At 43.2% G+C, this 23,938-nt stretch overlaps 1 protein-coding gene across 1 annotated transcript; it reads left to right on the plus strand.

Moving 5' to 3' along the window:
- Nucleotides 627–23,722, plus strand: MTHFS (methenyltetrahydrofolate synthetase). Its single transcript, XM_021407552.1, has 4 exons — nucleotides 627–1,079; nucleotides 1,489–1,898; nucleotides 5,249–5,513; nucleotides 22,280–23,722. The coding sequence occupies exons 2-4, from the start codon at nucleotides 1,755–1,757 to the stop codon at nucleotides 22,501–22,503; spliced, it is 633 nt and encodes a 210-aa protein (XP_021263227.1). The 5' UTR covers nucleotides 627–1,079; nucleotides 1,489–1,754; the 3' UTR covers nucleotides 22,504–23,722.

Genomic DNA, 23,938 nt, shown 5'->3' on the forward strand with positions numbered 1-23,938 from the left:
CTGACTGTACTACATTTGGGAATTAAGACTGGGTCTAAATAGTCTTCCTCTGTAGATGTGATAGGAGGTGAACCAAACCAAGGTAGCACTGTGCCTGTGGCTCACAGCAGCATTATTCTGAGATAAATCCTCTGTATCATCAAGGCTTTATGACACCAGCAGAATGAACCAGCCGCCTTCTGCTAATGGGTTCTCCACTCAACTTGGTGGCTTTAACTACACACACAGATGTTAACATTTGCCAGAAACTGTATTGCTTCCTCTTCCATGAAAGCAAAAGAGATGATTTAACATTTATAGTTGGAATTCAGTTGGACTCCTTTTCAGTATCTAAAGAGGGGCTGTAAGAAAGAAGGGGACAGAGTTTTAGCAGGGTCAGTTGTGACTGGACAAGGCAAAATGGTTTCAAACTAAAAGAATAGAGATTTAGATTGGATATAAGGAAAGGTTTTTTTACAATAAAGATGGTGAGGCACTGGACAGGTTGCCCATAGAGGTGGTGGGTGCCCCGTCCCTGCAGACACTCCAGGTCAGGCTGGACAGGGCTCTGAGCACCTGATCAGCTGTAGGTGTCCCTGTTCAGTGCAGGGGAGTTGGACCAGATGGCCTTGAAGGGTTCCTTCCAATGATTCTATGGTTCTGTGGACACCTAGAGCAGATGCATGACAGTGCCTGTTCCCACTTCCCTAACAATGAAGAAACCAAAGGACACTGGCACTATCTCCCTTCTGAGCCCATCACCCAGGCCTGCACACAGGGGGAGTGAAGCCACTGTGGGTGCAGCACTTTCTGTTCCTCGCAGCACATGAAATCTCATCCGCATTCCAGGTCCTCCAGCCATCACCAGGGCTTGTACGGATGTGAAACCATCTGGCAGGCAGTGGTCAAATATCCTGCTGAAGTGTAATTTCCCTTTCTACAACAAAATTAAGACAGGGGAAATTCTTTGCAATCAATGCTATACTTAGAAAAAAGAAAAAAGAAATGATTGGCCTTGAAGACAGTTTGGCATGGCACTGGGCTCACCCTTCTGCGTGTCCAGAGAAGGACAAAGAAGCTGTGCAGTGTCTGGAGTACAGGTCTTATGGGCAGCAGCTGAGGGAACTGGGATGGTTCAGTCTGGAGAAGAGAAGGCTCGGGGGAAACCTTACTGCTCTCTACACTCTCGGAGGGAGGTTGTGGTGAGGAGGGGGTCAGCCTCTGCTCCCAGTAACAGCCATAGGATGAAAGGGAATGGCCTCAAGTTGCAGCAGGGGAGGTTCAGGTCGGATATTAGGAAAAATTTCTTCTCCAAAAGAGTGGTGATGCACTGGCACAGGCTGCCCAGGGACGAGTGGAGTCACCATCCCCGGAGGTGCTCAAGAACCGTGGGGATGTGGTATTGAGGGACGCGGTTACTGTACATGGTGGGGGTGGGCTGAGGTTGGACCGGGTGATCTTAGTGCTGTTTTCCAATCTTAATGATTTTGTGATTCTGCACCCTCACAGGTTACGGTGGCCAGGGTGAAGCACAGACCTTGCCCAGAGCCCACCAGACCCTTCCCCGGGCCTAAACCACGGGACTGCACAACTCCCTGCAGACAGCGCAGAGCAGAGGTGACTGACCGAGCAGGGACAAAGGACAAACTCCCCCCAGAGGCCACCGGGCACCCCTGGCCGGCCCACCGCCCCGCAGTCCCCTCCCCGACAGCTAGAAGCCGCGGAGGAGCCCAGCCCGGGACCTCGGCGAGGGGCGAGGCCGTGCTGCGGCCCGCATGGAGCCGCCGCGGGAGGGCGGCAGCGAAATGGCGGCGGCGCTGGGGGCCGCCAAGCAGGCGCTGCGAGCGGAGCTGCGGCAGAGGCTGCGGGCCCTGGGCGCGGCGGAGAAGCAGCGTCAGTCTCGCCTGCTGAGTCGCAAGGTGGGTGCTTCCTGGAAGAGCGGAGCCCGGAGGCGGGGGGAGGGCTGTGGAGCCGGGCCCGGCTCTACGCGGGGATCCCCGGTGCTGACTTTCCGGGGGCCGAAGAAGTGGCCCGGGTTCCCCCCCGCCCCCGCTCCTCGGCCGCTGCGCAGTCCCCTCCTGGAGCGCCGGCTGCGAGGAACGAGTTCTTCCCTTCCTCCTTCTGCAGGGGCCTAGCAGCAGTGGGAAGGAGTGGGGCAGCGGCGCTGGGATTGAAGGCCCCGATGGGAAGCACGTGGTGCGGGTGCCTGATGGGTGGTGGTGACAGTGGAAGCGAGCTCTGCAGTGAAGCCCAAAGCAGCAGGGTTCCACATGGGTTTGGGGTGGGTGTTCATCTTGTGTTTGTCACATCGGTTTCCCTGTACGGCCAGCTCCTAGCACAGCATATCTAAAAACTTCGCAACTGACTCATTGTGGCCTTTCTGCTGTCATTTCCCGTGCATGCCTTTCAATGTTTTTCTTCCATGCAATTCTATTTCTAATGTAATTTTCATACTTTAAAGCTGCCGAGCAGGGTTCACCAAACTGATATCCTAGCACAGTGTGGGGCTGGAGTGTGCTCTTGGAATGTTCTGTTCGCATTTGGATTACCGAATTTTTATATCGCTTTATTTTATCATTTTAATAAACGCAATAAAAAGATATTTTGCAGTCACTGCATGTAATAGAACACAGTCGTCCTTTTTTTTGCAGTACCAGCTTGTATGTGTAGATGATCTGCATTTATATTATTTTTCTGCCAGAGGATCTGAAATCATTTTATAAACTTCACTTAATACTGATGTTTAGCCACTTCATGAATGTGACATAGCAGCACAGAAACTTCAGGTCATAGGTTTAGCTGAAACTCATTATGCTTTTTTTTTTTTTCATTTGGAATGTTTCTTTCTTTTTTTCTCGTAGCATATATAATGTCCTACTATAATGCAAACATATTTTAGTAATCTCACATTCTATCCTTAAATTCCACAATTTTTAGAACACGCTGTTCAAAAGTGCATAGTCCTCAGCCAACTTTATAAGCACCCAGGCCATATAGTAGAGAATATTTGGAGCCCTCAGCCTTGGTCTAACCACAGCTGGTACACTCAGCAACAGGACACTTCTTGCTGGTAGTGAGAACACGCCAAAAGCTAAAGCTTTTGTTTTGCTTAAAGGAAGGCTGGGGAAATATGACATAAATTCATGTTACCACGGCATTTTACTAATATGACACAAGTTGAAAGTTGCGGGCTTTCTTGAGATAGGATAGCATTCCACACAGACAGAAAGCAGTCAGCTTCCTCATGGGAAAGTGATGCGATAGACATGAGGAAATTTTTGTTAGTGCTGAGAAAATAGTTGGAACAACGTGAGGCTGAAAGTGCAGGTTTATAATGTATATCAGTAATGGCAGCTAATAAAAGTGAGCACATTATTTTATAGCACCTGAACAATATTTTTTGTAATAAAATCTCATCTCAAAATGATCTTTAAATTCAAACTGAAATTGTTACACTAGCTGGCCTTGCCACTGGTATTTAATTAGCTTCTGGATGACTATTCTTTTTTAATGTGCACATTCATGATTGAAGTCATGCTGTTAGCATGCTCTGATTCTGCAGTAATAGCCATCAGCGGGTGAGCAAAGGGCGCATAATATTTTTAAGCGTGGAAATTTTTTCACTCTTCTCAGAAACCGCTCAGAACAGCTTTGTCTTCACGTTTCTGAAAACATGAGAAATTTTGTTTTCCTGGTAGCTTGTGGTTTTACATCTCCAACCTCATTTTTGTCTGTACTACATACTCAGTGTGTTGCTGGACATGTCAGAACACATTTGGCCTGTATGGTGCCCACTGCACCACTTAGAAAGAGGAGAGCTGTGTTTTGGTTTCTCTGTTCTCTGAGCCCATGAGGAGGTGCAGGAGCCCCTCAGTAGCAAGAATCACAGGCACTGGCTGGAGCCTGCAATTTGACTAAGTAGTCTGTTCTTTCAAACAAAGGCTACCATGGAAATTCTGTTGTTTAAGAGCTTAATCACTTAGTTGGGAAAATCCATGGGTAAGGTTGGGTGAATTACTAAGAGAAATAGAATACGGTTTTGAATTGCTAGGTGCTTCTATCGCCAAGCAACACATGGGCTGGAGTGTTTCATTATATCTTACCTTACAAAAATATATCCGTCTTTTGATACTTCACCTGGGCTTGTAACGGGTGCGCTAGAAAGAAAGAATAGAAAGGAGTGAACCAATTCTGAACTCAGATATTAGCATCTCTCTCTCCAAAAAGGGCAAGGGCTAAAGCTCAGAAGGGCAGTTACCCTGAAGTTAGGCAAACGCAGAACAGAGGATTTGCTGTTCTCTGTTCTGTAGATAAGCACCATTTCTCAATTGCCAGATATCTTTGACAGATTTTTGGAAGTGTGTACAATAAGTATAAATCACATTTAAGTCACAAGGGACCCATCTGTATTTGTTTTGTAAGATACCTGAAAAGGAGAAGACAAGCCTTTAAAAAAAATTCTCACAAATTTTAGTATGGAATTTAATCTGGAATTGGACAGAGACATAGCGAGGTATGAATCTGTTAACACTTTTTCACTGTATAAGTGTTTTTTTTGTTTTCCTTCCTACGTTCAGTTTTTCATAAGTCCAGCACAGACAACCTCTTGAAAATCAAAAAACAGCAAGACCGTCTTTCCTTCAACCTCTGAAAAATGTGCAGTAATAAGATCACTCATCACGAGCAGGTGATGTTTGTAGCTGTACATCTACATTTGCTTTTGGGAAAGCATTTTGGATTAACAAAAGAAAGAAGGGCCTGATCTTGTAAGGCTTTGAGCTCTGCAGTCAACTGCTCTGATGCAAATTTTCTTTTGATTTATTATAATAGATGTGCTTCTCATTGTGCCCAGGTCCAGTTGTGATGTGCAGCATGCAAAAAAAGGATGGAAGAAAAGGAACACAAAAACCTTGTGTATTGTATAAGCTGGCAGTTCTGACCTGCTGTATCTGTCCCCATTGATGCTGGGTATTTGGGGATACTGGTGCTATATGGCACAAGTATTTAAAGGATCTGGACTGACTCCCAAATTGTTTTTTGATGGCTTCAACCTGATAGGATGTTTTATTTTTATCCGGGTACAAAAGTTTGCCTATTTTGATTTTGCTGACAGTAGAAATGTTGGAATAGGAAACAAAGTCACTTTATTCTCTTTATGGTAATTTGTATCTCTACTTTTTCCAATGGGTATTTTCCTCCAGTTGTGTTTTTAATTAAAATAAAGTAAGTCAGTCTTTTTGTGAACTGATTATGGCAGTTTCCCTTATAGGTGATTGAGCATACCAAGTACCAAGAATCCAAAAGAATTGCAATCTTTCTGAGCATGCCAGATGAAATCCAGACAGAAGAAATCATTAAGGACATTTTTAAGCAAGGCAAAGAGTGTTTCATCCCACGTTACAAACCTCGCAGCAATCATATGGACATGCTAAAGCTGTCATCAGCTGAAGACATTTCTTCACTTACTTTGACATCCTGGAATATTCTTCAGCCTAGTGATGACGACAGCGCAAGAGAAGAAGCTCTTGCTGGTGGTGAGTATTTTCATTGTACATCATAGAGTTGTTGAGCAGTAGCCTGGTAGGAAATAATCTGATCACAAGAATGAAATTAAATGTTGTGCTTTGGTCTTGCACATTGTGGTAGAGATGCTGAAGTTGATGGTAGCAGGTGCTACTTTCTCTTGCCTGTTTTTCGCTACCCTGTGCCACTGCTGTCAGCAGAGCTAGCGAGAGCAGGACTGCACAGTTGATCCAACTGAAAGAAGTCCATCCCTCCAGAGAAATCATCTCCCTGGTCCTGTTCCACGGGCAGGCTCAATGCAAATCTTGGCAAGCATAGCACAGAGGATCGTGAAGGAGGCAGGGGCTTGCCGGGAGTTACTTGGGCTGCCATTGAAAGTCATGGGGATTCACAGTTTTCAGATACACTCTGAGAACTTTAATTTCAACTGCCTGAAAGGTACAAAACTTTTCAGGTGATGCCTACAGGCTGACATGAGAATTTTCTGAAATCTTTGATCCTGAAAATTGTATTGCATGGGTGAAGCACAGTGCTGCCCATGCAGAACAGTTTTTTGGACTGAGACCTTAGACTGAAAATAAAATAACTTTCTTGTAGGATTGGGTAAATACTGCAAACTCTTTTCAATCATTGTTCCCTCAAATTTTTAATTTGGTCTTAAGTTGTGTCTCAGACACTGATTCTTCATAGGGTTGAAAAGTTCATGTAGGTCTGCCTTGGTCCCAAAATAACCTCTTTCTTTTACCGTAAAATTCCCCGATTTCTACAGAATTGTAAACAATCTTACTTTTTCTGTGTCTGCGTTAATTATTTTCACTCTTTTTATAAACACAATAACATCATCCTGAAACATCTGCAGAATTTTTTAGTGGTATTAATGGAAAACTCATGTTGAATTTATGCTTGAAACCTCAGTCTAGGGAAATTTTCTCTAGACGGAAATTTACCATGCAGACAGCTTCCACACCTCACAGACTTACCTGCTTCTGAGTGTTCAATACAGGAACATAAAATTTATGTGAATCTGTTTGGTTGAACTGGGCTTTGCATTTGTTTTGGGATGCTAATGTGCTTTCTCTGAACACTGCGCTTTAGACAAACATTGCTTAAAGCATTAGCTTTAGTACATAGTCTTCATTTATCAGCATTTTTACTGTGTTTGATTCTCCTTTCTTATTTAACATTACCTCTTTTAATTCAGAATCCTCTCTGTGTCTGCAGTTTATCTAGCAAAGGATTTAACTGCTTCATACAGCTGTGTTCTTTGCATTTAATATTTAGTACCATTGCTTGTTTTCCTACTGGTTTTTCATTATGAATTTGCTGGTATCAGTGGTATCTCAGGGCTTTCGAAGATAGCCCGTAGAATGCCCAGGGTTCTGTTGACTAAGCTTAGCTTAGATGCTCGGGACAAGCATTTGTACTGCCAAAGAGCTGTTGCTATTTCAATTTAACAAGTCCATTGCAGAGATCTCAGAGTAAACACACAGTTTTAACTGTATTGAGAGCGGGGGCTGTCTGGTGTAGAATGCACTGGAATGGACTTGTTGGGGATGACCTGGATAGGGCTGTGAAGATGGAGAATGAAGGAGCAAGCTGTGGTACCTGGCTAGCTCTGGAGCTGCTTGTACCCAGATGCGGTGATGGGCATGGATACCAAGAAAGCCACAGCAGTCCTGTGAAAGAAGCTGCTGATGGCAGTGGAAGGTCAGGAAAGTTGTAGAAGGCGTTTCTTACAGATCTGATGTGTTGTGTGTTGAGGAGAATAGGAGGGTGAGAGCATACTTGCTCAAAATTTCTCAGTCTTCGGTTTTGATGTAACTTTTAAAATGATACTCTGTTTTTATGGCCAGCGGTTGTAACCACCAATATATGGCCATGTCAGACTTGTGCTGCCTTCAGTTTAGTCTTTCGTACTCAGTAATGAAGGAGTGATTCGTTGTGGAAGTCAGACCCATTCTTTTTCCCTGGATGGCTTTTGAAAAACTAGAGAGTAAAATTGGGTTTTTGCTCTATGGCATGGTTGGACAGGCCCACCTCAGTCTTTCCCCACAGAAACAGATGCTGTCTCTCAGTGCTTCTTTAAAATACTTCTGGTACATTTTTAGGTCAGTTATATCTATTGAGCTTTGGTACATTTGCAGGAATACAAATTGTCTTGCTGCTACATTCGTCCTCCATTGTTGGAGTTATGCATGGATGAAACATTTATCTTTGTGATGTTATCAAATACCGTGGTGATCTGAGGCATTTACATTGATATCAGGAGATGACATGGTGTTATATTAGTAATGTTCCCATTGCTTTCATAAGTTGCTATGTAATTTCCAAGGAATACCCTGCAGGTACATAAATAAGTCATGTCACTACTGAGTGTATTCACTTTGCATGACAAAAAGCTTGAATTCAGATAGTCCTTAAAACTTCTTTCCTTTTTTCAGGTATAGTTACTGTGAAGAATAGCTGAAATATAAGGCTAGGTGTAATTTTTGCATCAAGTTTCCCAGTCTTTGATAGTACTCACAGGCTGTGTTTACTAGACATCAACCCTGCCTTGTGGAGAAAGTCTTTTTTCATTGGATCAGGATTTACCTGTTTTCATCTTGGCAGCACATGGTGTTACACCTTGTTGGCATAGCAAAGATTGCTGCAGTTTCTGTAGTAGAAAGACTGTTGTCTTCTGTACCATGCATTGATAACTAATTTTCATATGAAGAGTTCTTCTCTTCAGGCTAAATTGACATGGTAACAAATAACAAATGTGGAAGAAGTCCAGATATTTTGTTTGTATGTGCATAACTCTGCTGATTTCCAGTTACACCCGCTGAAAGATCTCAACAACTTTTGGAACAAGCCATTGGTACATTTTCTCAGTACATGCCCTTTCACTTGTTTATATCCTTGCCCATCTAAGGTATAAACGGGCACTGGTATAGTTTGTGGCCAAAATAGTACTTTTGAAAAAGCATGCACGTTGCAGTAATTGTTTGTGGGAGTATAGATACCTTTGCAACTTTGGAAGGAGTAAATCAGATAAAACCGTGCTCCCTGTTTGCTTTTTGTTATGATTCCTACAGACATTTAAAGGGCACTTTACCAGCAGCTCTCATCTCAGTGTGGTTTAGGGAGGCAGTATGGTTCAGCAGACTGGACATGGGTTTCCTCACTTGTACTGTCAAGTATTATTATTTTAATCTGCTTTGAGAACTGTAGGGAAAATAAAGGCTAAGTTATTCCTCCTAAGAATAGATTTTATTCTTTCTGGGACTTGAAAACACTGACTGGATTCAACATGCCCATATGGTAAAATGCCCCGGTAAGGAAAGGTGATGACAGATAACCAGATCTAAATTACCCCAAAAAAGTTGGTGGTCACAATCCAGTTAAAGAAAGAGTTGCTTACCCATCCCAAGGATCAGGGCTTGCTGCATGCTCCAAAAGGAGGGATCTCAAGGTAGAGATCCTTCCCTTGTGGCAGCCAGCCCTTAAATGAGGCTTAGGGAGGGGTGGATCCTGGTTCTAGTCACACAGGTGAATTGCTTTCACCTGTGTTCCCAGGGCTGGCTGTGTCCCTTCACCAGGTGTTCAATCATTGGTTCAGGCTGTGACAGCAATTCCCATACAGCCCCGTTTCAAACCTTTAATTTCTTTGTGAACATAATGCCAGCCTCCAGCTCTTTGACCAAAGTCCGAGTCTCCATCTCTGAGCATCCTTCTTAGGCTTTCTGACCCTATTCCCCATTTCCTCTTCCTTGCAGCCGTAGGCTGTCATTTCATGGGCAGCTGGGCCAACATAAATAGCCTCCCACCACCAGAAGGGAGGACATCATGTGTCATTTCTCTTCTTTCATTTGTCTGAGGCCAGACATGCAAGATTCCTTGTCCCTGTTTACTCATTTCCTTCCCCACTGGGCTGGCTTATTCAGTAGCTTGGAAGAGTTCACTTTCTGTTAAATTTTCATTTTTTTTCTGCTTAACAGTGCAGAATTGCTTCTCAAGCATAGTTTGGTGATTGTTTCTGTTGGTTGCTGCAGTATTAAATAAGCTGCTGCCCTCTCTCCTCCTCACTTTCTTTCTCATTGTCCCCATCCCTCCTCTGCGGAACAGTACTGGTATCTGTACTGGGAACCTAGTCCAGGTTAGAACCAGCTCACCACCAGTAAAAGGCTCTCCTCTCAGACAGGGCCATGTGCCATTTGGACTGTTGCAACTACAGGCTTGGTAAGGAGCTGGCAGTGAGGGGTTTTGTAAACTGATGGCTTGCCAGAAGAAATGCTAGTGAAACTTCAGTCATTTCCTTCCTTGTTTCAGTTCCCAGTCTTGCCCCAGTAGGACAGGCTCTGTGATGGGGGCCCTCCTGTCTGCTCACGGCTTGGAGCGCTGCAGGCTGCAAGGCCTGAGCTTGCCGCTCCAGTTGCTCTCTGCTGGGTTTAGGAGCGTTCCTTCCTTGTGATTGCATCATGTTCCTACCACGGCTTCCCCGTCATAAACTGGATGAAGAATATTTTCCTCCTCTCCCCGTTTGGGTTGGGATTTTTTAACCGAGATAAGTGAATGGATTGAGTTTGCCATGTGGCTGTGGGGTATGCGGAATGGAGGGAATGTCCCATGTCAACTGACGCTGGTTCCTGGAAAGTTGTGGGGCTGCCCATGTGCTTGCAGCTCCAGCAGTGGTTTGGAGAGGATGACAACCTCAGAGAGGCCCAGCATTAACCCTGACGAATCTTTCCTAAGCCCATGCAAACAGCAGGTTTTTACAACATGTTATAAGGCTGGCTCAAACGGACTTGAAAGGGCTACAGCCACATCGTTGACACAAAGGCTACTCTGATCAAGGTTTCTTGCCTCAAAACATGGAGCTAACAGAGCTTTCCTGGACATTTTTTGCTAGCTTTGTTCTCAGAAACCAATGAACCATTTTGTCTGAAATAAAAAAAAACAACAAAACAACCTCAGTTTGGCAGAAATACCCAAGCTGGAAAATGTCATTTGAAAATATAGCATCTTGTGATAATGGGAAATGCTGAATAAGCTGCAGCTACTCTCCTGAAACATAAGTATTTTTGCTCCCCAAAGTGAATGTATTAAGAACTAGACTTGTAATTTACTTTAGAGACTTCCAGAATTTTCAGTACTGGAAATTTACATACTGTGGATCACAGTATTTGTGTTGCACCTTCAAAATAAGGAGTGAGATGCTAACTAGATAATCCATGATTTTAAAACTGTGTTATTTATTAATAATAAGGAAAAATCCAAAGTTCAGACAAAGTGAGGAATGTGTCTAGCAATGATTTACAGCTGCTTTGCTTTCACATAACCCTTGTATGCTAGCTTCTGAGGTTAGTTATTATTTTTCTGTCCTTACAACTTGCAGAATACTTTGAGCCTTGCTGTAACATAAATGCCACCAACGTGCTGGTAGCAGGGATGGCTTGCCTGCATGGATTGTGTGTGGTGTACGAGAGCTGTTTACCCTCACAAGGAAATTCTGGCTTCCTCTATGTTGCCATTCCAAGCAACCCCATGTAGTTCAAAATGATTCCAGAATGTTGATTAATTCTGTTTTAAACTTTGCCGTTGGGATCTGCACTGCAGAAATGTGTTGGCCCTCAAAAGCTTGGTTTCACTTGTCACTAAATGCCACTATTCAGTCATACATTCAGAGAGCTGCATGTTTTGCCAGGACTGATGGCCTGCCTTGTGATGCTGTCGGTATTCTTAATCATTCCGAATTTTAGTGAAGTTCTTTAGAAGTGTATCTGAAGCAGTGACAATATCGTCTTAAGAGGAAGAGTTTTCGCATCCAGCTGCAAAGTAAAATGGGATGTTAAAAAATAGATGATGGGCTAGAAGCCCTCTCCTGCCCAAACCACAAAGCATCAGAAGCGAGAGGATTTTGAAAGATGAGGCTTATGAGAGTTGAGAAGCAAAAAGCAGTATGAAGAGAAAATGCCTTGCCTTGAAGCACGGAGGTCTAATAAGCTACTTCAGATCCGTTAGAGGGAGAATAGTTGTACGTGGAGGTGTAATGGGAGTATACAAAACACTGTTAATCATTCTGAAAAAAGGCACGTAGTAAATAATACTCGGGGTAACTGTGGCATACTTAAGTGATATATGCAGATTGAAATGTATGTGGAATAAATGAAATACAGGTTTGTGGAAAGTAGACGTGATAAATATTGCTGCTTAGTAAAAAAAAAAAAATAAAAACACCCTAAACAAAATTGTAAAGTGATTGAAGATAGTATTAGATTTTCTTTTCCTCTGGGAGACTTGATTAAAACTTACACTACAATATATTTCAAGAGTTAGTTTATAATTTAAAGTCTTTTTGCACTGGTCATAAAAAAGAAAATCTGAGACCATGGGAAGAAGCAAAATGGAAAATCAAGGCTTAGTTCTTAATGTAATCTATATTTTAATGAAATGATCAGAAGTTTGGAATGAACTTCTGCCTGGAGACAATGAGCCATAGTATTTTGATACGCATAAGGAGAACAAATTCAGTGCAAGTGAGGCATTAACATTCTGGTGATGAGTCTGCTTGTAGAGAGAGAATGCTTCCCACACATAGTGCTGGATCACAGCTCTGGACATTCAGTCCAGTATCGAGAGTTCTACAAGGTGCAGGAAACCTCACAACTTGTACTTCTGTAGCAATAACTGAGATTTCTTCCTACCTCTGCAGATGCAGGTCCTGGCTTAATCCCTTTCAAACAAGTTCTCTTTTTTTCTTTACCTGTAGGTGCTCTGGTCATTCCTATAAGCATCTAATGTTATTTGTATCAAGCCCTTGGCTCTGCAGCGTTCTGATGGCAGCAAGTTGTACTCATAATCATGTCATAATGTGAAACATTATGTTCCCTGTTACGTTAATATTATATTATATTCCTATGTTATGTGAAATATTATGTTCCTTGTATTCATTTTAAATTTGCTGCTTTCGGTTCAAGTGATACCTCATTCCTCTGTGATGAGAAGTAAATAAGGATGTTTGATTTACTTTGTTTTTATTATTCATTGCTTAGCTAAGCCTGTATTATAGCAATTGTGTTTTTTTCTTTGCCAAGTATTTTCTATTTTTTTATTCTCATATGAAAGCTTTCCTACATCTGTGGGAGTTCCACCCCTTGGTCTGTCAACCTTTGCAATTTCTCTATGTTATTTTGGAGATAAGATGCCCGAGATACCATTTTATGCCTAGGTGAATAAATATTATGAAACATGTGTAATGACAGTGTATAAGTTTATTCTTTCTGTACATACCACATCACTGCTTTCAAATCAGCTTGCTGGGTAGGTGTCTTTCAGTGGTTTCCACACAGGTAACCCACAACTAGAAGTTGTTACACAAATGCTTGTTACATTATTCGAGCTCCGTAAAATAGACCAGAGATAATCTTAAATTACTCTGCATAGTGTGTTCCCTAACAGGAAAAACTAGGAAAATGCTTGCTTGGAAATAAACATTTCAGGGTTTGGACCCAGCTGTGGTAGCAGCTGCTCCCCCCAAGGTTTCTCTGCATTTCAGCCTTCAGCTGCAAGATGTGTGATGCCATCCCCAGTGCTGGGACTGCTCTCCCCTGCGGTGATGCCTGCCCTTCCTATGGTGCTGCACAGCTGCCACAGCTCTCTTGAGACAGCCCTGTAACACTCCGCACCCAATTTGCTACTTGAATACCCATACTTTTAGTTGAACTTCTCCCATTACTTCTGTTTGAAACATGTCTCCCACAGAATTCTCCTGCAGAAGCTGGCAGCTCATGGCTTAGGCAAGTGTACTGTTCATTGGATAAAGAAATGGCTGGAGGGCCAGGCCCAGAGAGGTGGTGAGTGGAGTTAAATCCAGCTGGTGACCGGTCACCAGTGGTGTTCCTGAGGGGTCAGTTTTGGGACTGGCCCTGTTTAATACCCTTATTGGTTTTCTGGACAGAGGGATCGAGTGCACCCTCAGAAAGTTCGCAGGTAACACCAGGCTGGGAGGAAGTGTTGATCTGCCCAAGGGCAGGAAGGCTCTGCAAAGGGATTTGGGTAGGCTGGACTGGTGGGCTGAGGCCAGTTGTGTGAAATTCAACAAAACCAAGTGCCCAGGTCCTGCACTTTGGTCACAACAGCCCCATGGAATGCTAGAGGCTTGGGGCAGTACCTGGAAAGCTGCATGGAGGAAGAGGATCTGGGAGTGCCGGTCAACAGCAGGCTGAGCATGAGCCAGCATGGGTGCCTGGGTGGCCAAGAAGACCAAAAACGTTCTGGATTGTATCAGAAATAGTGCAGCCAGCAGGACTAGGGGAGCGATTGTCTCTCTATACTTAGCACTGGTGAGGCCTCAAGTTGCACAAGGAGGGGGTTCAGGTTGGATATTAGGAAAAACTTCTCAGAAAGAGTGGCAATGCACTGGCACAGGCTGCCCTGGGAGGTGGGGGAGTCACCGTCCCTGGAGGTGTTCCAGAACCGTGGGGATGAGACACTGAGGGACATGCTCTGGTAGAGGTGGGTTGGGGTTGGACTAAATGATCTCAGTGGTCTTTTTCAACCTTAACTATTCTATGATTCTGTGTATGGTATCATTACAAATAATTGCTTTCTTTGAAAGATTTTTTGGAAAAAAAGTTGGGAAAATTGATGTATCTCTGTGTCATCACTTTGTAATGCCCTTTGTTACCCTTTCATCCTGAATTTCTCTGGTGTAAACTAAACCATGAACACTGTGGTTTGATTTTAATGCTCTGTCTGTGCAGGGGTATCCTGCAGTGAACCTGGAGGTCTGAGAGTTCTGGAATGCCGTGGCTTTTTCCTTACATAAAGTTCATTAAGGCTTTAAAAGTGCTTTTCTTTGTAATTTTAATTGTCACGTCCACATTTGCCTTCTTGCAGAAAACATTCTCCTTGCATTCAGGAAAACAACTAAAAAGATTACTTCTGTAATCAATTAAAGTTTAAACAGAAGTAAAGACAACATAGGCACAGGCTTTAAATTCACTGCAAGTGACTCTAAAGTGTTTTGTTTCAGAGGGCTAATTTTGCTGCAGAGTGAATAGTAGCGTTGTCATTTTCTTTATCCTGTCTCCTAGATACAGGAGTCTTTCAAAAGCAAATAAGAGGTTGGGCTGTTTTGTGGAGTGTGACATGAGTCTGTGTAACAAATTAATACAGGGGAAACGCATACATGCAAGTATCTTTAGCTGTATGAACTAACCCAAACAGATTTTTGTCTCCCTTTATTTTCCTTTTTGGAAAGGAGGAGGGGACACCAAGCTTATCTCTGTGCCTTGCTGCACATAATCTGAATAATCTGGAGGACGCCTTTTCCTGCTGGTCACCTGCATGTTTGGCCACATGGATTGTAGGTGCAGTTTGGTGAGAGAGCTGAGCCTGCTGGCTGGTGCCTGGAGGGCAGTCCTGCTGCCTTTGTCTTGCTTCCAGCTCTGTTCTCCCCTCGTCCACCCAGTGCTGCTCTCATCTCTGGTACTCATTGCTGAGCAGATTCAGCTCATGAACGTGGCACGGAATTACTATTTTTTCTTTTTTTCCTAGGATTGGTTTTCTGCCAGCTTGGTGGGCTCTGAAGCCAGGTCAGCACTGTTTCAGTTACAAAAAATTTGTCTTCCTGGCACAGGTAATTCGCACTCTCTTTGCTGAGATTCAAAATACACTGTCATTTCCCCAGTGCAGTGGGAAATCCCTCGGACCTGGCAGGGAGCTGCTGGCTTCCAGGGGGCAGGAGCTCCGTGCTGCTGCTTCACAGTATAAGGATAACTCTCAGTCTTCATTTTGGCATCCTAACTAGACTAATTTCCTGCTTGTGATGGCTTTTGTGCTTATAGGATGGGAATCAGCTTTTGGGTGTAGATGGAGGGCAAATTACTGTCCAGGAGTGATGTGAAGTCCTTTGCCAGCAGGTGTCAGTATTCCATAGATTTACTATGGAGCACTGATGACATTTCGGCTGTTTTCCTATAATTGAAGTCTCATCCACGCATTGTCACACGCACATAGGAGAGCAAGTGCTCCAGACCAACATCTCCAAATAATCAGGGCAACCAGAGTGAGGGAGGTGGAGAATTCCAGAGATGTTTGTGGTTTCTTTTAAGTTGTGCAAGCTTAAAAAACTCAAAGTCTTGTGATGGAAGAAGCTGGATTTCTCAGCTGCTGTGATGTTAACATGTTTGACACTAACAGTGAGGGTGCTGTTACCTACAAACCAGCTGACTCTACATGTTCAGCAAACCCTACCAGTAAGCGTGCCTAATGTTCCTGTCAAGTGGTGTAGCTCCTTGCAGGTTTCTACACAGACAAAGGAGTTGATGTCTTAACTATTCATATTTAACAAGCAATTTGGAGTATGTTTTGTTAGACTATCTGCTGACTGAGTCAAAGAGGTTGGAAATATTGATAGTGATACATGATGTGTTGAAAAAAAATCCCCAAATGATTCACTTGTGACATATTTTGATTTAAAAATAGCCAGACAGCAGAAAGCAAAAGAAGAAGAGTGAAGAAATGAATTGCACATGTACGTGTGTCAAGTGGAAGTATTTAAAATATTTAAATAGGTGCTTAGATAAACATTATGTTAAATGTAGCTGATAAAATCTTGAAGAATCTCACATAAATACACACTGAGATACACAAAGATTCTCATGTTTTAGCAGAGTTCCAACAATTGCAGCATAAACAGCAATGCCCTGTGAGTTTCTCTGAAGAAGTGCTGCAGTTGGCATTTAATGATATAACAACATGTGTTGATGTGCTCTAAAGAAGCTGTAAGGCAGTTTGTCTTCTCTTTGGAGTTGTTTCTTTGTACATCTTGTTTCAGAGTGTTGTGATGGTTTGCAAACAGAGGAGAACTCAGGTGCAACCACCCCTTAGGACCCAAAATCTTTTGTTTCCCATGTTTTCCCAGTCAAGCCATTCTGACTATGCTCAAGTATCTGAATATCAGGAAAAGGTAGAGTAATTTTTCACAGGCTGGTAACTCAAACATGTCTAGGCAATGATTTCCTTTACTCTGAATTTGCAAAACCAGACGTTTTTGTAGGTGGCCTTGGGTGATTATGGTTAATGTACTGTGCTTACGTCAGCTTGATGAATAATAGTGAAATAGAAAAGTACTTGTTCAAATTTTCTTTTGGGTAGACATTTGGCAAATGTTGAAAATGAGACATAGACCTCAGCTGACTGCAACTCAAACCTCAGGGGAAATGAGTGTGATGGTTATAGCCTCGCACAGCCTTCCCACACTGGGAGCCCAGCTAGAATTTGAAGACAAGTCTTAGCCTTATACAGTAGCCTTGCTGGTGACACATGAAGAGATACGTTGGAGCAGAACAGGTTTGTTTGTGCAGCACTGACGTACCACATCTGATGCTATGCAGTGCCCTTAACCTCTCAAATGCATTGGCACTAAAATTTGTTTTAAATGAGTTCAGAATAGAAGGAGGGTGTTCACTTGACTGCAGCTTCGTAGCACAGAAGCTGATCAAAAGGAATTATTAGTGTGTTTAGCAGGTTTAATAACAGGAGAGTAACTGCCGCTCCATTGTTTTAAACCTGTGTGAGTGATGGCTAGCATGTAGCTTCTCAGGGAGAAGTATAAATATTTTATCACTCTGTAGTTCAGGAGGGCAAGTGTGAACTGTGAGACCAGTGTTTCATGCTGACACAAAGCACAGACATGGATGAGTAGACAAATAAGTGCTGAGTTGCTTGGTGCTTGTTTGTAGATTCTGCTGATGGCTCTATCTTCTGCAAAATATTTTATCGAAGTAGTAACAAAAGCTGTCTCAAGTCATGCTAGTAGACCAATTACCTGTGGCACATGGATGGCAGAGGAAACAGGGCGTATATATGTGTGTAAAAGATATTGGTGGGTGCGTCGTGGTTGTGCATGGATTTAGAGAAAACATTGAGCATCTACCAAGGCAGGTGTGTAGCAGAGGCTATGTGTTTGAAACCAAAGGCAGTATTTTTCCAAAGGACAGAAAACTTCCATCTGGAAGAAAGGACTGGGAGGATAGCAATCTCAGCTGTGGTGCAAGGAGCACCCTGGGCATTCTAGGGGAAAGGCTTAATACTAGTCATAAGGGGGAAGGGATTTGTTTTTCTGTAGCATAATTGAAATATTTACTTCTCTGGAATTGTTTCCCATGAGGTCTAGTGATTAACCTAGACCACAGCATGTTAGGTGCTCTGCAAACACAAAATGATGATCTGTGCCCTGCAGAGTGAACACTGAGAAGCTAGCACCTACCCAAGAGGCCTAACTGTGTTGATGCTGACGGTAATTAAAGTTACAGTAATGATTCTGCCATTAATTAGAACTTCTCAGTTATTACAACTCATTGGCCCATACCCTGCGTGTCACGAAGACTGCTACTTTCAATATTAGGATCCAGTGCTCAAGTTAATGTTTTCTTCTCTGCCAGGGTGGCAGACACAGAGGCAGCCGGCAGTTACGGTGTCCCTGGGATGGCAGTACTGCTGTTTTGTCTCCTGTTAGGACTGTCTGGCTGTGAAGGGGATGTGCATGACCCACACTGTGGGCTGGCAGCAGGCAGGCGAGGCCTGCTTGGATCCAGGAGGCTGTGCTGGCGGCCCCGCCTGGGGCAGGGCCCCAGCAGCCCTTCCGTGACCCATACCTGTGCACTCCCGTGGACCCTTCTGTAATTAACCATTGTCAAGAATGCTTCAGAAAATGCCACTTGGCATTTCAAATAGGAATGTCAGAGTAAAGAGAAGTAATGAGGTGCAGGGAGAAAATCCTTCCCTGGGGAACAAATCAAACCTGATATCATCGTAAAGGGTAATGAGAAATGCATTGCTGAAGGGAGGAAATTCACCAGCTGCCTAGAGGAAATGAAACTTTGTATTCCTATTTAAAACAGCAGAGAGAGGATACTCATGTTTTGGTCTGCTGGTTAAGTGGAGGACACGCAGCATGCGCACCTGCCTTTTGCATGTACTTTTGCCACACATTTCCTGAGTCCTTGGACCAGTCATTTCACTTCTCTGTGACATAAGACATGTCTACATAGATGTGTGCACAAAGTGTGCATGTACACCCACGTGGTAGGTTCTGAAGCTGTGACTGTACGCTGCTAAATAAAGCAGGACCAAGTGGCACAGAGCAGCCCTGTCCCCACTACAGAGAACTTGGCCTGTCTCATCTTTTTTGGTCTCTTATAGTGCCAGGCAGTGTGCTGGTACTTAAACAGTACGGACGAGCTGTGATCCTGTAAATGGATTTGCTTTCTGGCCTGCTTTATTTAGCTGTATAAATGAAAGCTGTGTGGCCATGTCAGCATGGCTGCATGCCCACATTGATGTCAGTGTGTATTATTTCACACACAGTGCTACGCAGTAGAAAGAGCTGTGGCCACAAGAACTCGTGTCACAGATACAGCGAGTATTAGGTGACTGTCATTGTAATTGCCAACCTTACTTGGATACCCTGTAGCTTAATTAAAGTTTATAAGAAGCATTAGTATTCTCTTCATAGAAGACCTGGGCTAGTGCAGACTCAGCTGCCTGAGACTGTTTTCAGCCCTTAGCATTCTGCAGACATCCTGTAAGTATTGCAGGAGGAGTGCAGATTACCTGCAGCGAAAGACCTCTTGACAGTAAGCGTACTGTGAGTGTTGGTTTTCTCTCCTGGGCTCCTGGTGTATTGTCACAGGGATCCACAAGCCTTTAGTTAAGGACTGAAGGCACGTGGCAGAGAGAAACATTACAAGGAGGGGGACAGAAGTGGGTGAAGATCATGAGGCCTCATTTACAGTGACTATAAAACCAGGTGGGGCATTTGATGCCCAAGAACCTACCCTCTCTTCTTAGCGACAATGATGCCATTCCATAGAGTGGTATGTGAAAATGAGAGAAGTAGGGTGTGGGAAAGGAGCAAACCTGCGGGGTATCCTGAGTGGTAACTCATGATCCTGCAGGGCTGGAAGGGCTGGTCAGTGTGGGGAGAGTGTGTGCCTTAAGGAGTAAGATGTCCTTACCCTCCCTTGCCATCCTGTTGATGTCTGCTTGCCACTGATAGTAATCTTACATGTCTGCTATCTTGGTCTCATCTGTGTGTCACCTCTCATCCTGTGATGGCTCTTCCCCCACACTGCCGCAGGCACCACAAGAGGTTTTGTTGCTCCCTAGGTTATGCGGAGGGGAAGTGTTTTCTCCACGCAGCTTTCTGCCATTCATTCTTGCTCCCAGAGTTGGATTTTGGGGCAAATTCTTCTTGAACTGCCATCAGGCTCCATGCAGGGTAGCTGCGTCATTTTTCTACTGAAAGTCTTGCTTGGTATTTTCCCTACATGTTGTGCGGTGTCAGTTGTGTGGATATCAATCAGTGTGTTGTGAGTCAGAGTAAAGGCATTCAGTATCACAACACTCCAATGGAAAAAAAATATAAGGGTAACTGTTACTGTATTTACAACATTGTTTTTCATATTGAGATTTGCACAAGCCTGTTTGAGTTATTTGGCATAAAAATTCCGTGATTATAGAGGAAGCTGACTCATTAAAACAGGCTCAATTTCTCCAGAGAACCCAGAAGAAAACACAGTGCTTTAATACATCCACATTCACTCAAGTGTGCCCTGTTAAATGACACAGAAAATATATTTCTTCCCTGCACTGTTCTTGCCAATCCCTTCTTCCCTTAGTGCTTCCCCTGGCTTGCTTTTCTCCTGTCTGTAATATAGATGTAAAGAGAAATTGCACCTTTTTACCCAGCAGATTTGCCCCTTGTGTACAATCCTACCTACTAGCAGCAGCAACTGCAAATGTGTTCTTCTTTTTGCCATGAGAGTCACATGGAATGAAAAAAGCTCGAAACAATTGTATGCCAGAATGTGTTTCTTCCTAAGTATGGTTGGTGCTTGGTATATGCTTGTTCCTGGGCCATCTGAATGCCTCTAGAGAGACAGTGTGAGGCAAGTCATGGATAGAACAAGGAATAAGCATAGGACTACTTGCAGGAGGGCTTGACCTGTGTAATCTCCATTACTGATCATGCTAACTGGGAGAAGACCAGTTGGATCCTACAGTCCATAGACCTGACAATTGGCAAATGTCTGTTTTTACTTACAAACTGAGATTTGTCATGGTATGTCCAACATGGTGTACATGGTAATACCATAAAAATGGCATCCATCTTCAGGGGAGACTGTATTTCCTCTCTGTTGCCTCTTCTTTGTTTGCTTTTCACAATTTGTCTTTCTTATGAAACAAAAGTTGACTGCAGTGTGGTGAATCACTTGGGCCCCCTTTGACATCAACCAGTATTACTATGTAGCCTCTCCTTTGGCTAATTGCCTCCTTGTATTTCCTTGACCTTTCTTTAAAAAAAACATACTTGCTCACTGTATCATGCCAGCTTTACAAGATTCACCTTCTCTAAGGATCTCTTACTGCATTGCCTTGCATATTTTATATCCGTGTTCTAATTTGGTCAGATCATGATGGATAGGTGATAGGTGTTCACATCAGTGACTCCTCTCTGAATGATGAGCAATGGAAGAAAATCTACAGGAGCCTGAGAAGCATGTGCAAATGAGTTGGTCTTCTGTGCCCTTTTAGTATACTCTTCCAAGCTGAGTTCAGAGTTGATACTTGGTCTCACATGGGGTTCCCTGGAAACTGAAAAGCTCTGCTTACCTCTGATTCTTTCTGTACATGCTCCCATTCATCTCCTTGAACACTGAGTCCTGTTCCTCAGCTAGATGTGGTGAGAGCTGTGCAGTCCAAAATGGCAATAGAAACTTGGTTTGGATGTAGGAAAAGCAGAAAAATACCTAATGCATCCTAGCTCTGGTAACGAAGCAGAAGGTAATCAGGAAAATGCTTCTTAAGGCATTACTGTTCCTATAAGGAAAAAGCAGAGGACTGAGATGCAGTAAATGCTTTCTTTCCAGATTCATATTAGCTGTGTTTTAGTCCATGCTAGCTTTCCCCTTCCATTCCTGCCCTTCTTTCCTCAAGTATCCATCTGCTACGGCAGCAAGTAATGCAAGGCTTTATTTGCACTGTGAAACTAGTAAGTGATGTGTTCTGGGTTCAGCAGTCAGTACCAAGCCAGCCAAATGCATTTGTTTAGAGAATGTCCTTGCAAGACTTCTAACACCAAAAGAACAAGCTTTGCACAAGGGATGGGAAGCCTCACAGTGGCTGCCCCTGTGCCTGGTGGGTGCTCAGCACGTCAACCCATTCCCTTTACCTACTTGGCAAAGAAGCACTTGGAGAATATATTGTCTTCAAGCCTCTTTGGTTTTGGGAGGTTGAGTGTTCAAAGGTTCGTGACATCTTAACAGCTGTGTCCAGAAGGTGCTCTCTCTCACTTACGTGTCTTTCTTCTTTCCTTCTCTTTTTTTTTTCCATTTTTGTGGCAGATGTTGAAGATCATTTGATTTTCTGATTCTTCCTGAATTGAATTTCTCTGAGTTCAGTCTCTGTCTAGATTTATAGTCATAATCATTTGTATTTGCAAGTGTGAGGTTAAAGTGATAAAATAAATTTGTTATAAGGTAGATTTTTTTCTTTCTAGCTTTTCAAGGTCTGATTATTTTACAGCTGAGCTAGTATCCAATTGATAAGATGAAAATGTAAATTCACAGGCTTAGCATTCAAAGTATTTTTCATCTGATCAAAGAAAGGGAAGCATTTTGCAAAACACAAAGCTAGCATTTTTGCTGTGCATAAGGTTATCTGGATGTAGCCCAGCCATCAGGAAATCCACAGTGCATCCACTAACGTGTATTTTATTTTTCTACAGGGGGTCTTGACCTTATCTTCATGCCAGGCCTTGGGTTTGACAAAAAAGGCAACAGATTGGGAAGAGGGAAAGGATATTATGATACCTATCTTGGAAGATGTATGAAACATCCCAGTGGAAAGCCTTACACAATTGCCTTGGCATTTAGGGAACAGATCTGTGAATCTGTACCTGTGACAGAAAATGATGTCCAAGTAGATGAAATCCTTTATGAAGACTGCTAGAAGTGCCTTGATACCATCCTGCCTTCAGAGCGACCAACCAAAGATTTCATGTCCATCAGTCATAACTTTGTTAATGGTCACATATGATGCTGGGAGAATAAAATACATTATTTGTATTCGAGCAACAACAACAACAACAAAAAAACAACCAATAATGTAAATGTAGTAATAGTAATGCAAATTGCATTGGTTTGCTTCTGATTAGCAAATATCTAGAGTGAATTGTTATTCTAGAACCAATAGAAATATGTGACTCTTTTTTAAGTAAAAATCATTTCTTCTTATCATTCTTGTGGAGAACAACCTGTGTGATACGGCACAGTTTTATTATTCCAGTTTCCAAGTGAACTGCCTACTGGTCCAGAGAAGACCTGTGGTAAGCTGGGCCAAAAAAGGTGATTCAAAAAAAGCCTTAGATGATTTTACGGTATACAAATAATGCTGGTGGTTTGCTTGGCTCTTTGAAGTGGTCTCGCAATAAAAGGAATATCTGCTAATAACAAAAGTTTTGTGTTTAAGACTTTCACATCATATGTTTCATTCTTTTATCTCAGTGTAAGAATGTCATGTTGTCTCAGATGCAATCAGTGCGTTCTCAGTTATGTTTTTAAAATAATATTCAGCATTACTCCAACCTGTGTAATTTTGTACAAGCCATTCAGAATATCCCAGAACATCGTGGTAAGTGTCAGTACGTGTTAAAGGATGAGACGCTAAGTATTGCAGAGAACAGTTTTTATGGACTGAGTAAGGGTTTGGGTGGGAGGTTATAACTTGCCCCCGTGCAGACAAAAAGCACAATGAGTGCAGTACTTTAAGGGTGATGATGGGGTGAAAGGGCCTGGCTCACCTTTAATATCAACCTGCTGGGCCTCCCACAGAAAAGCTGCAACCCGAACATGGAGCTGGCAGCAATTTGCACTATGGGCTGTTTAGTAAAACGATGGTGGTCGGACTTGGCTGTCTGTCACTTCTGTATCAAACGAGCTCGTCCCACCAAACGAAAGAAGTGTTTTCTCACTTTGTGTGCTGAAAACTATGCTGAGTGAGAGGTGTTCGTGCGTCACACAGGGTTGGGATGACAGGGTTGGTGCATGCAGCAGAGCAGTCTCCAGCTTCTCTCAGCTCTGCAGTGCTGTCAGCTGCACTGCCTTCCAGGAGGCAGGCAGACTTTTACAGTTCAAGACCTTTGGGGAATAAATGTGATGAGAGAATTGGACTGGTTTTGTTGTGGTTTTTTTTCAGTTTCTGTCCTGGCAATGCTTTAATCCTTTCTTCATTTCTGAACTTCTGTTGGCATATGGAGAGCAACAGAGAGAAGATGGGGCAGGCTTCGTGCATAGCAGGTCTGTCTGCAGGGCTGTTAGAGTTCACTGATCACATTAGGATGAGACCTGTGCCATATGGCACTACCTGCCTTGGACATCAACAAAGC

Source organism: Numida meleagris, chromosome 9 (genome assembly GCF_002078875.1).
Source record: "Numida meleagris isolate 19003 breed g44 Domestic line chromosome 9, NumMel1.0, whole genome shotgun sequence".
Lineage (NCBI taxonomy): Eukaryota > Metazoa > Chordata > Aves > Galliformes > Numididae > Numida > Numida meleagris.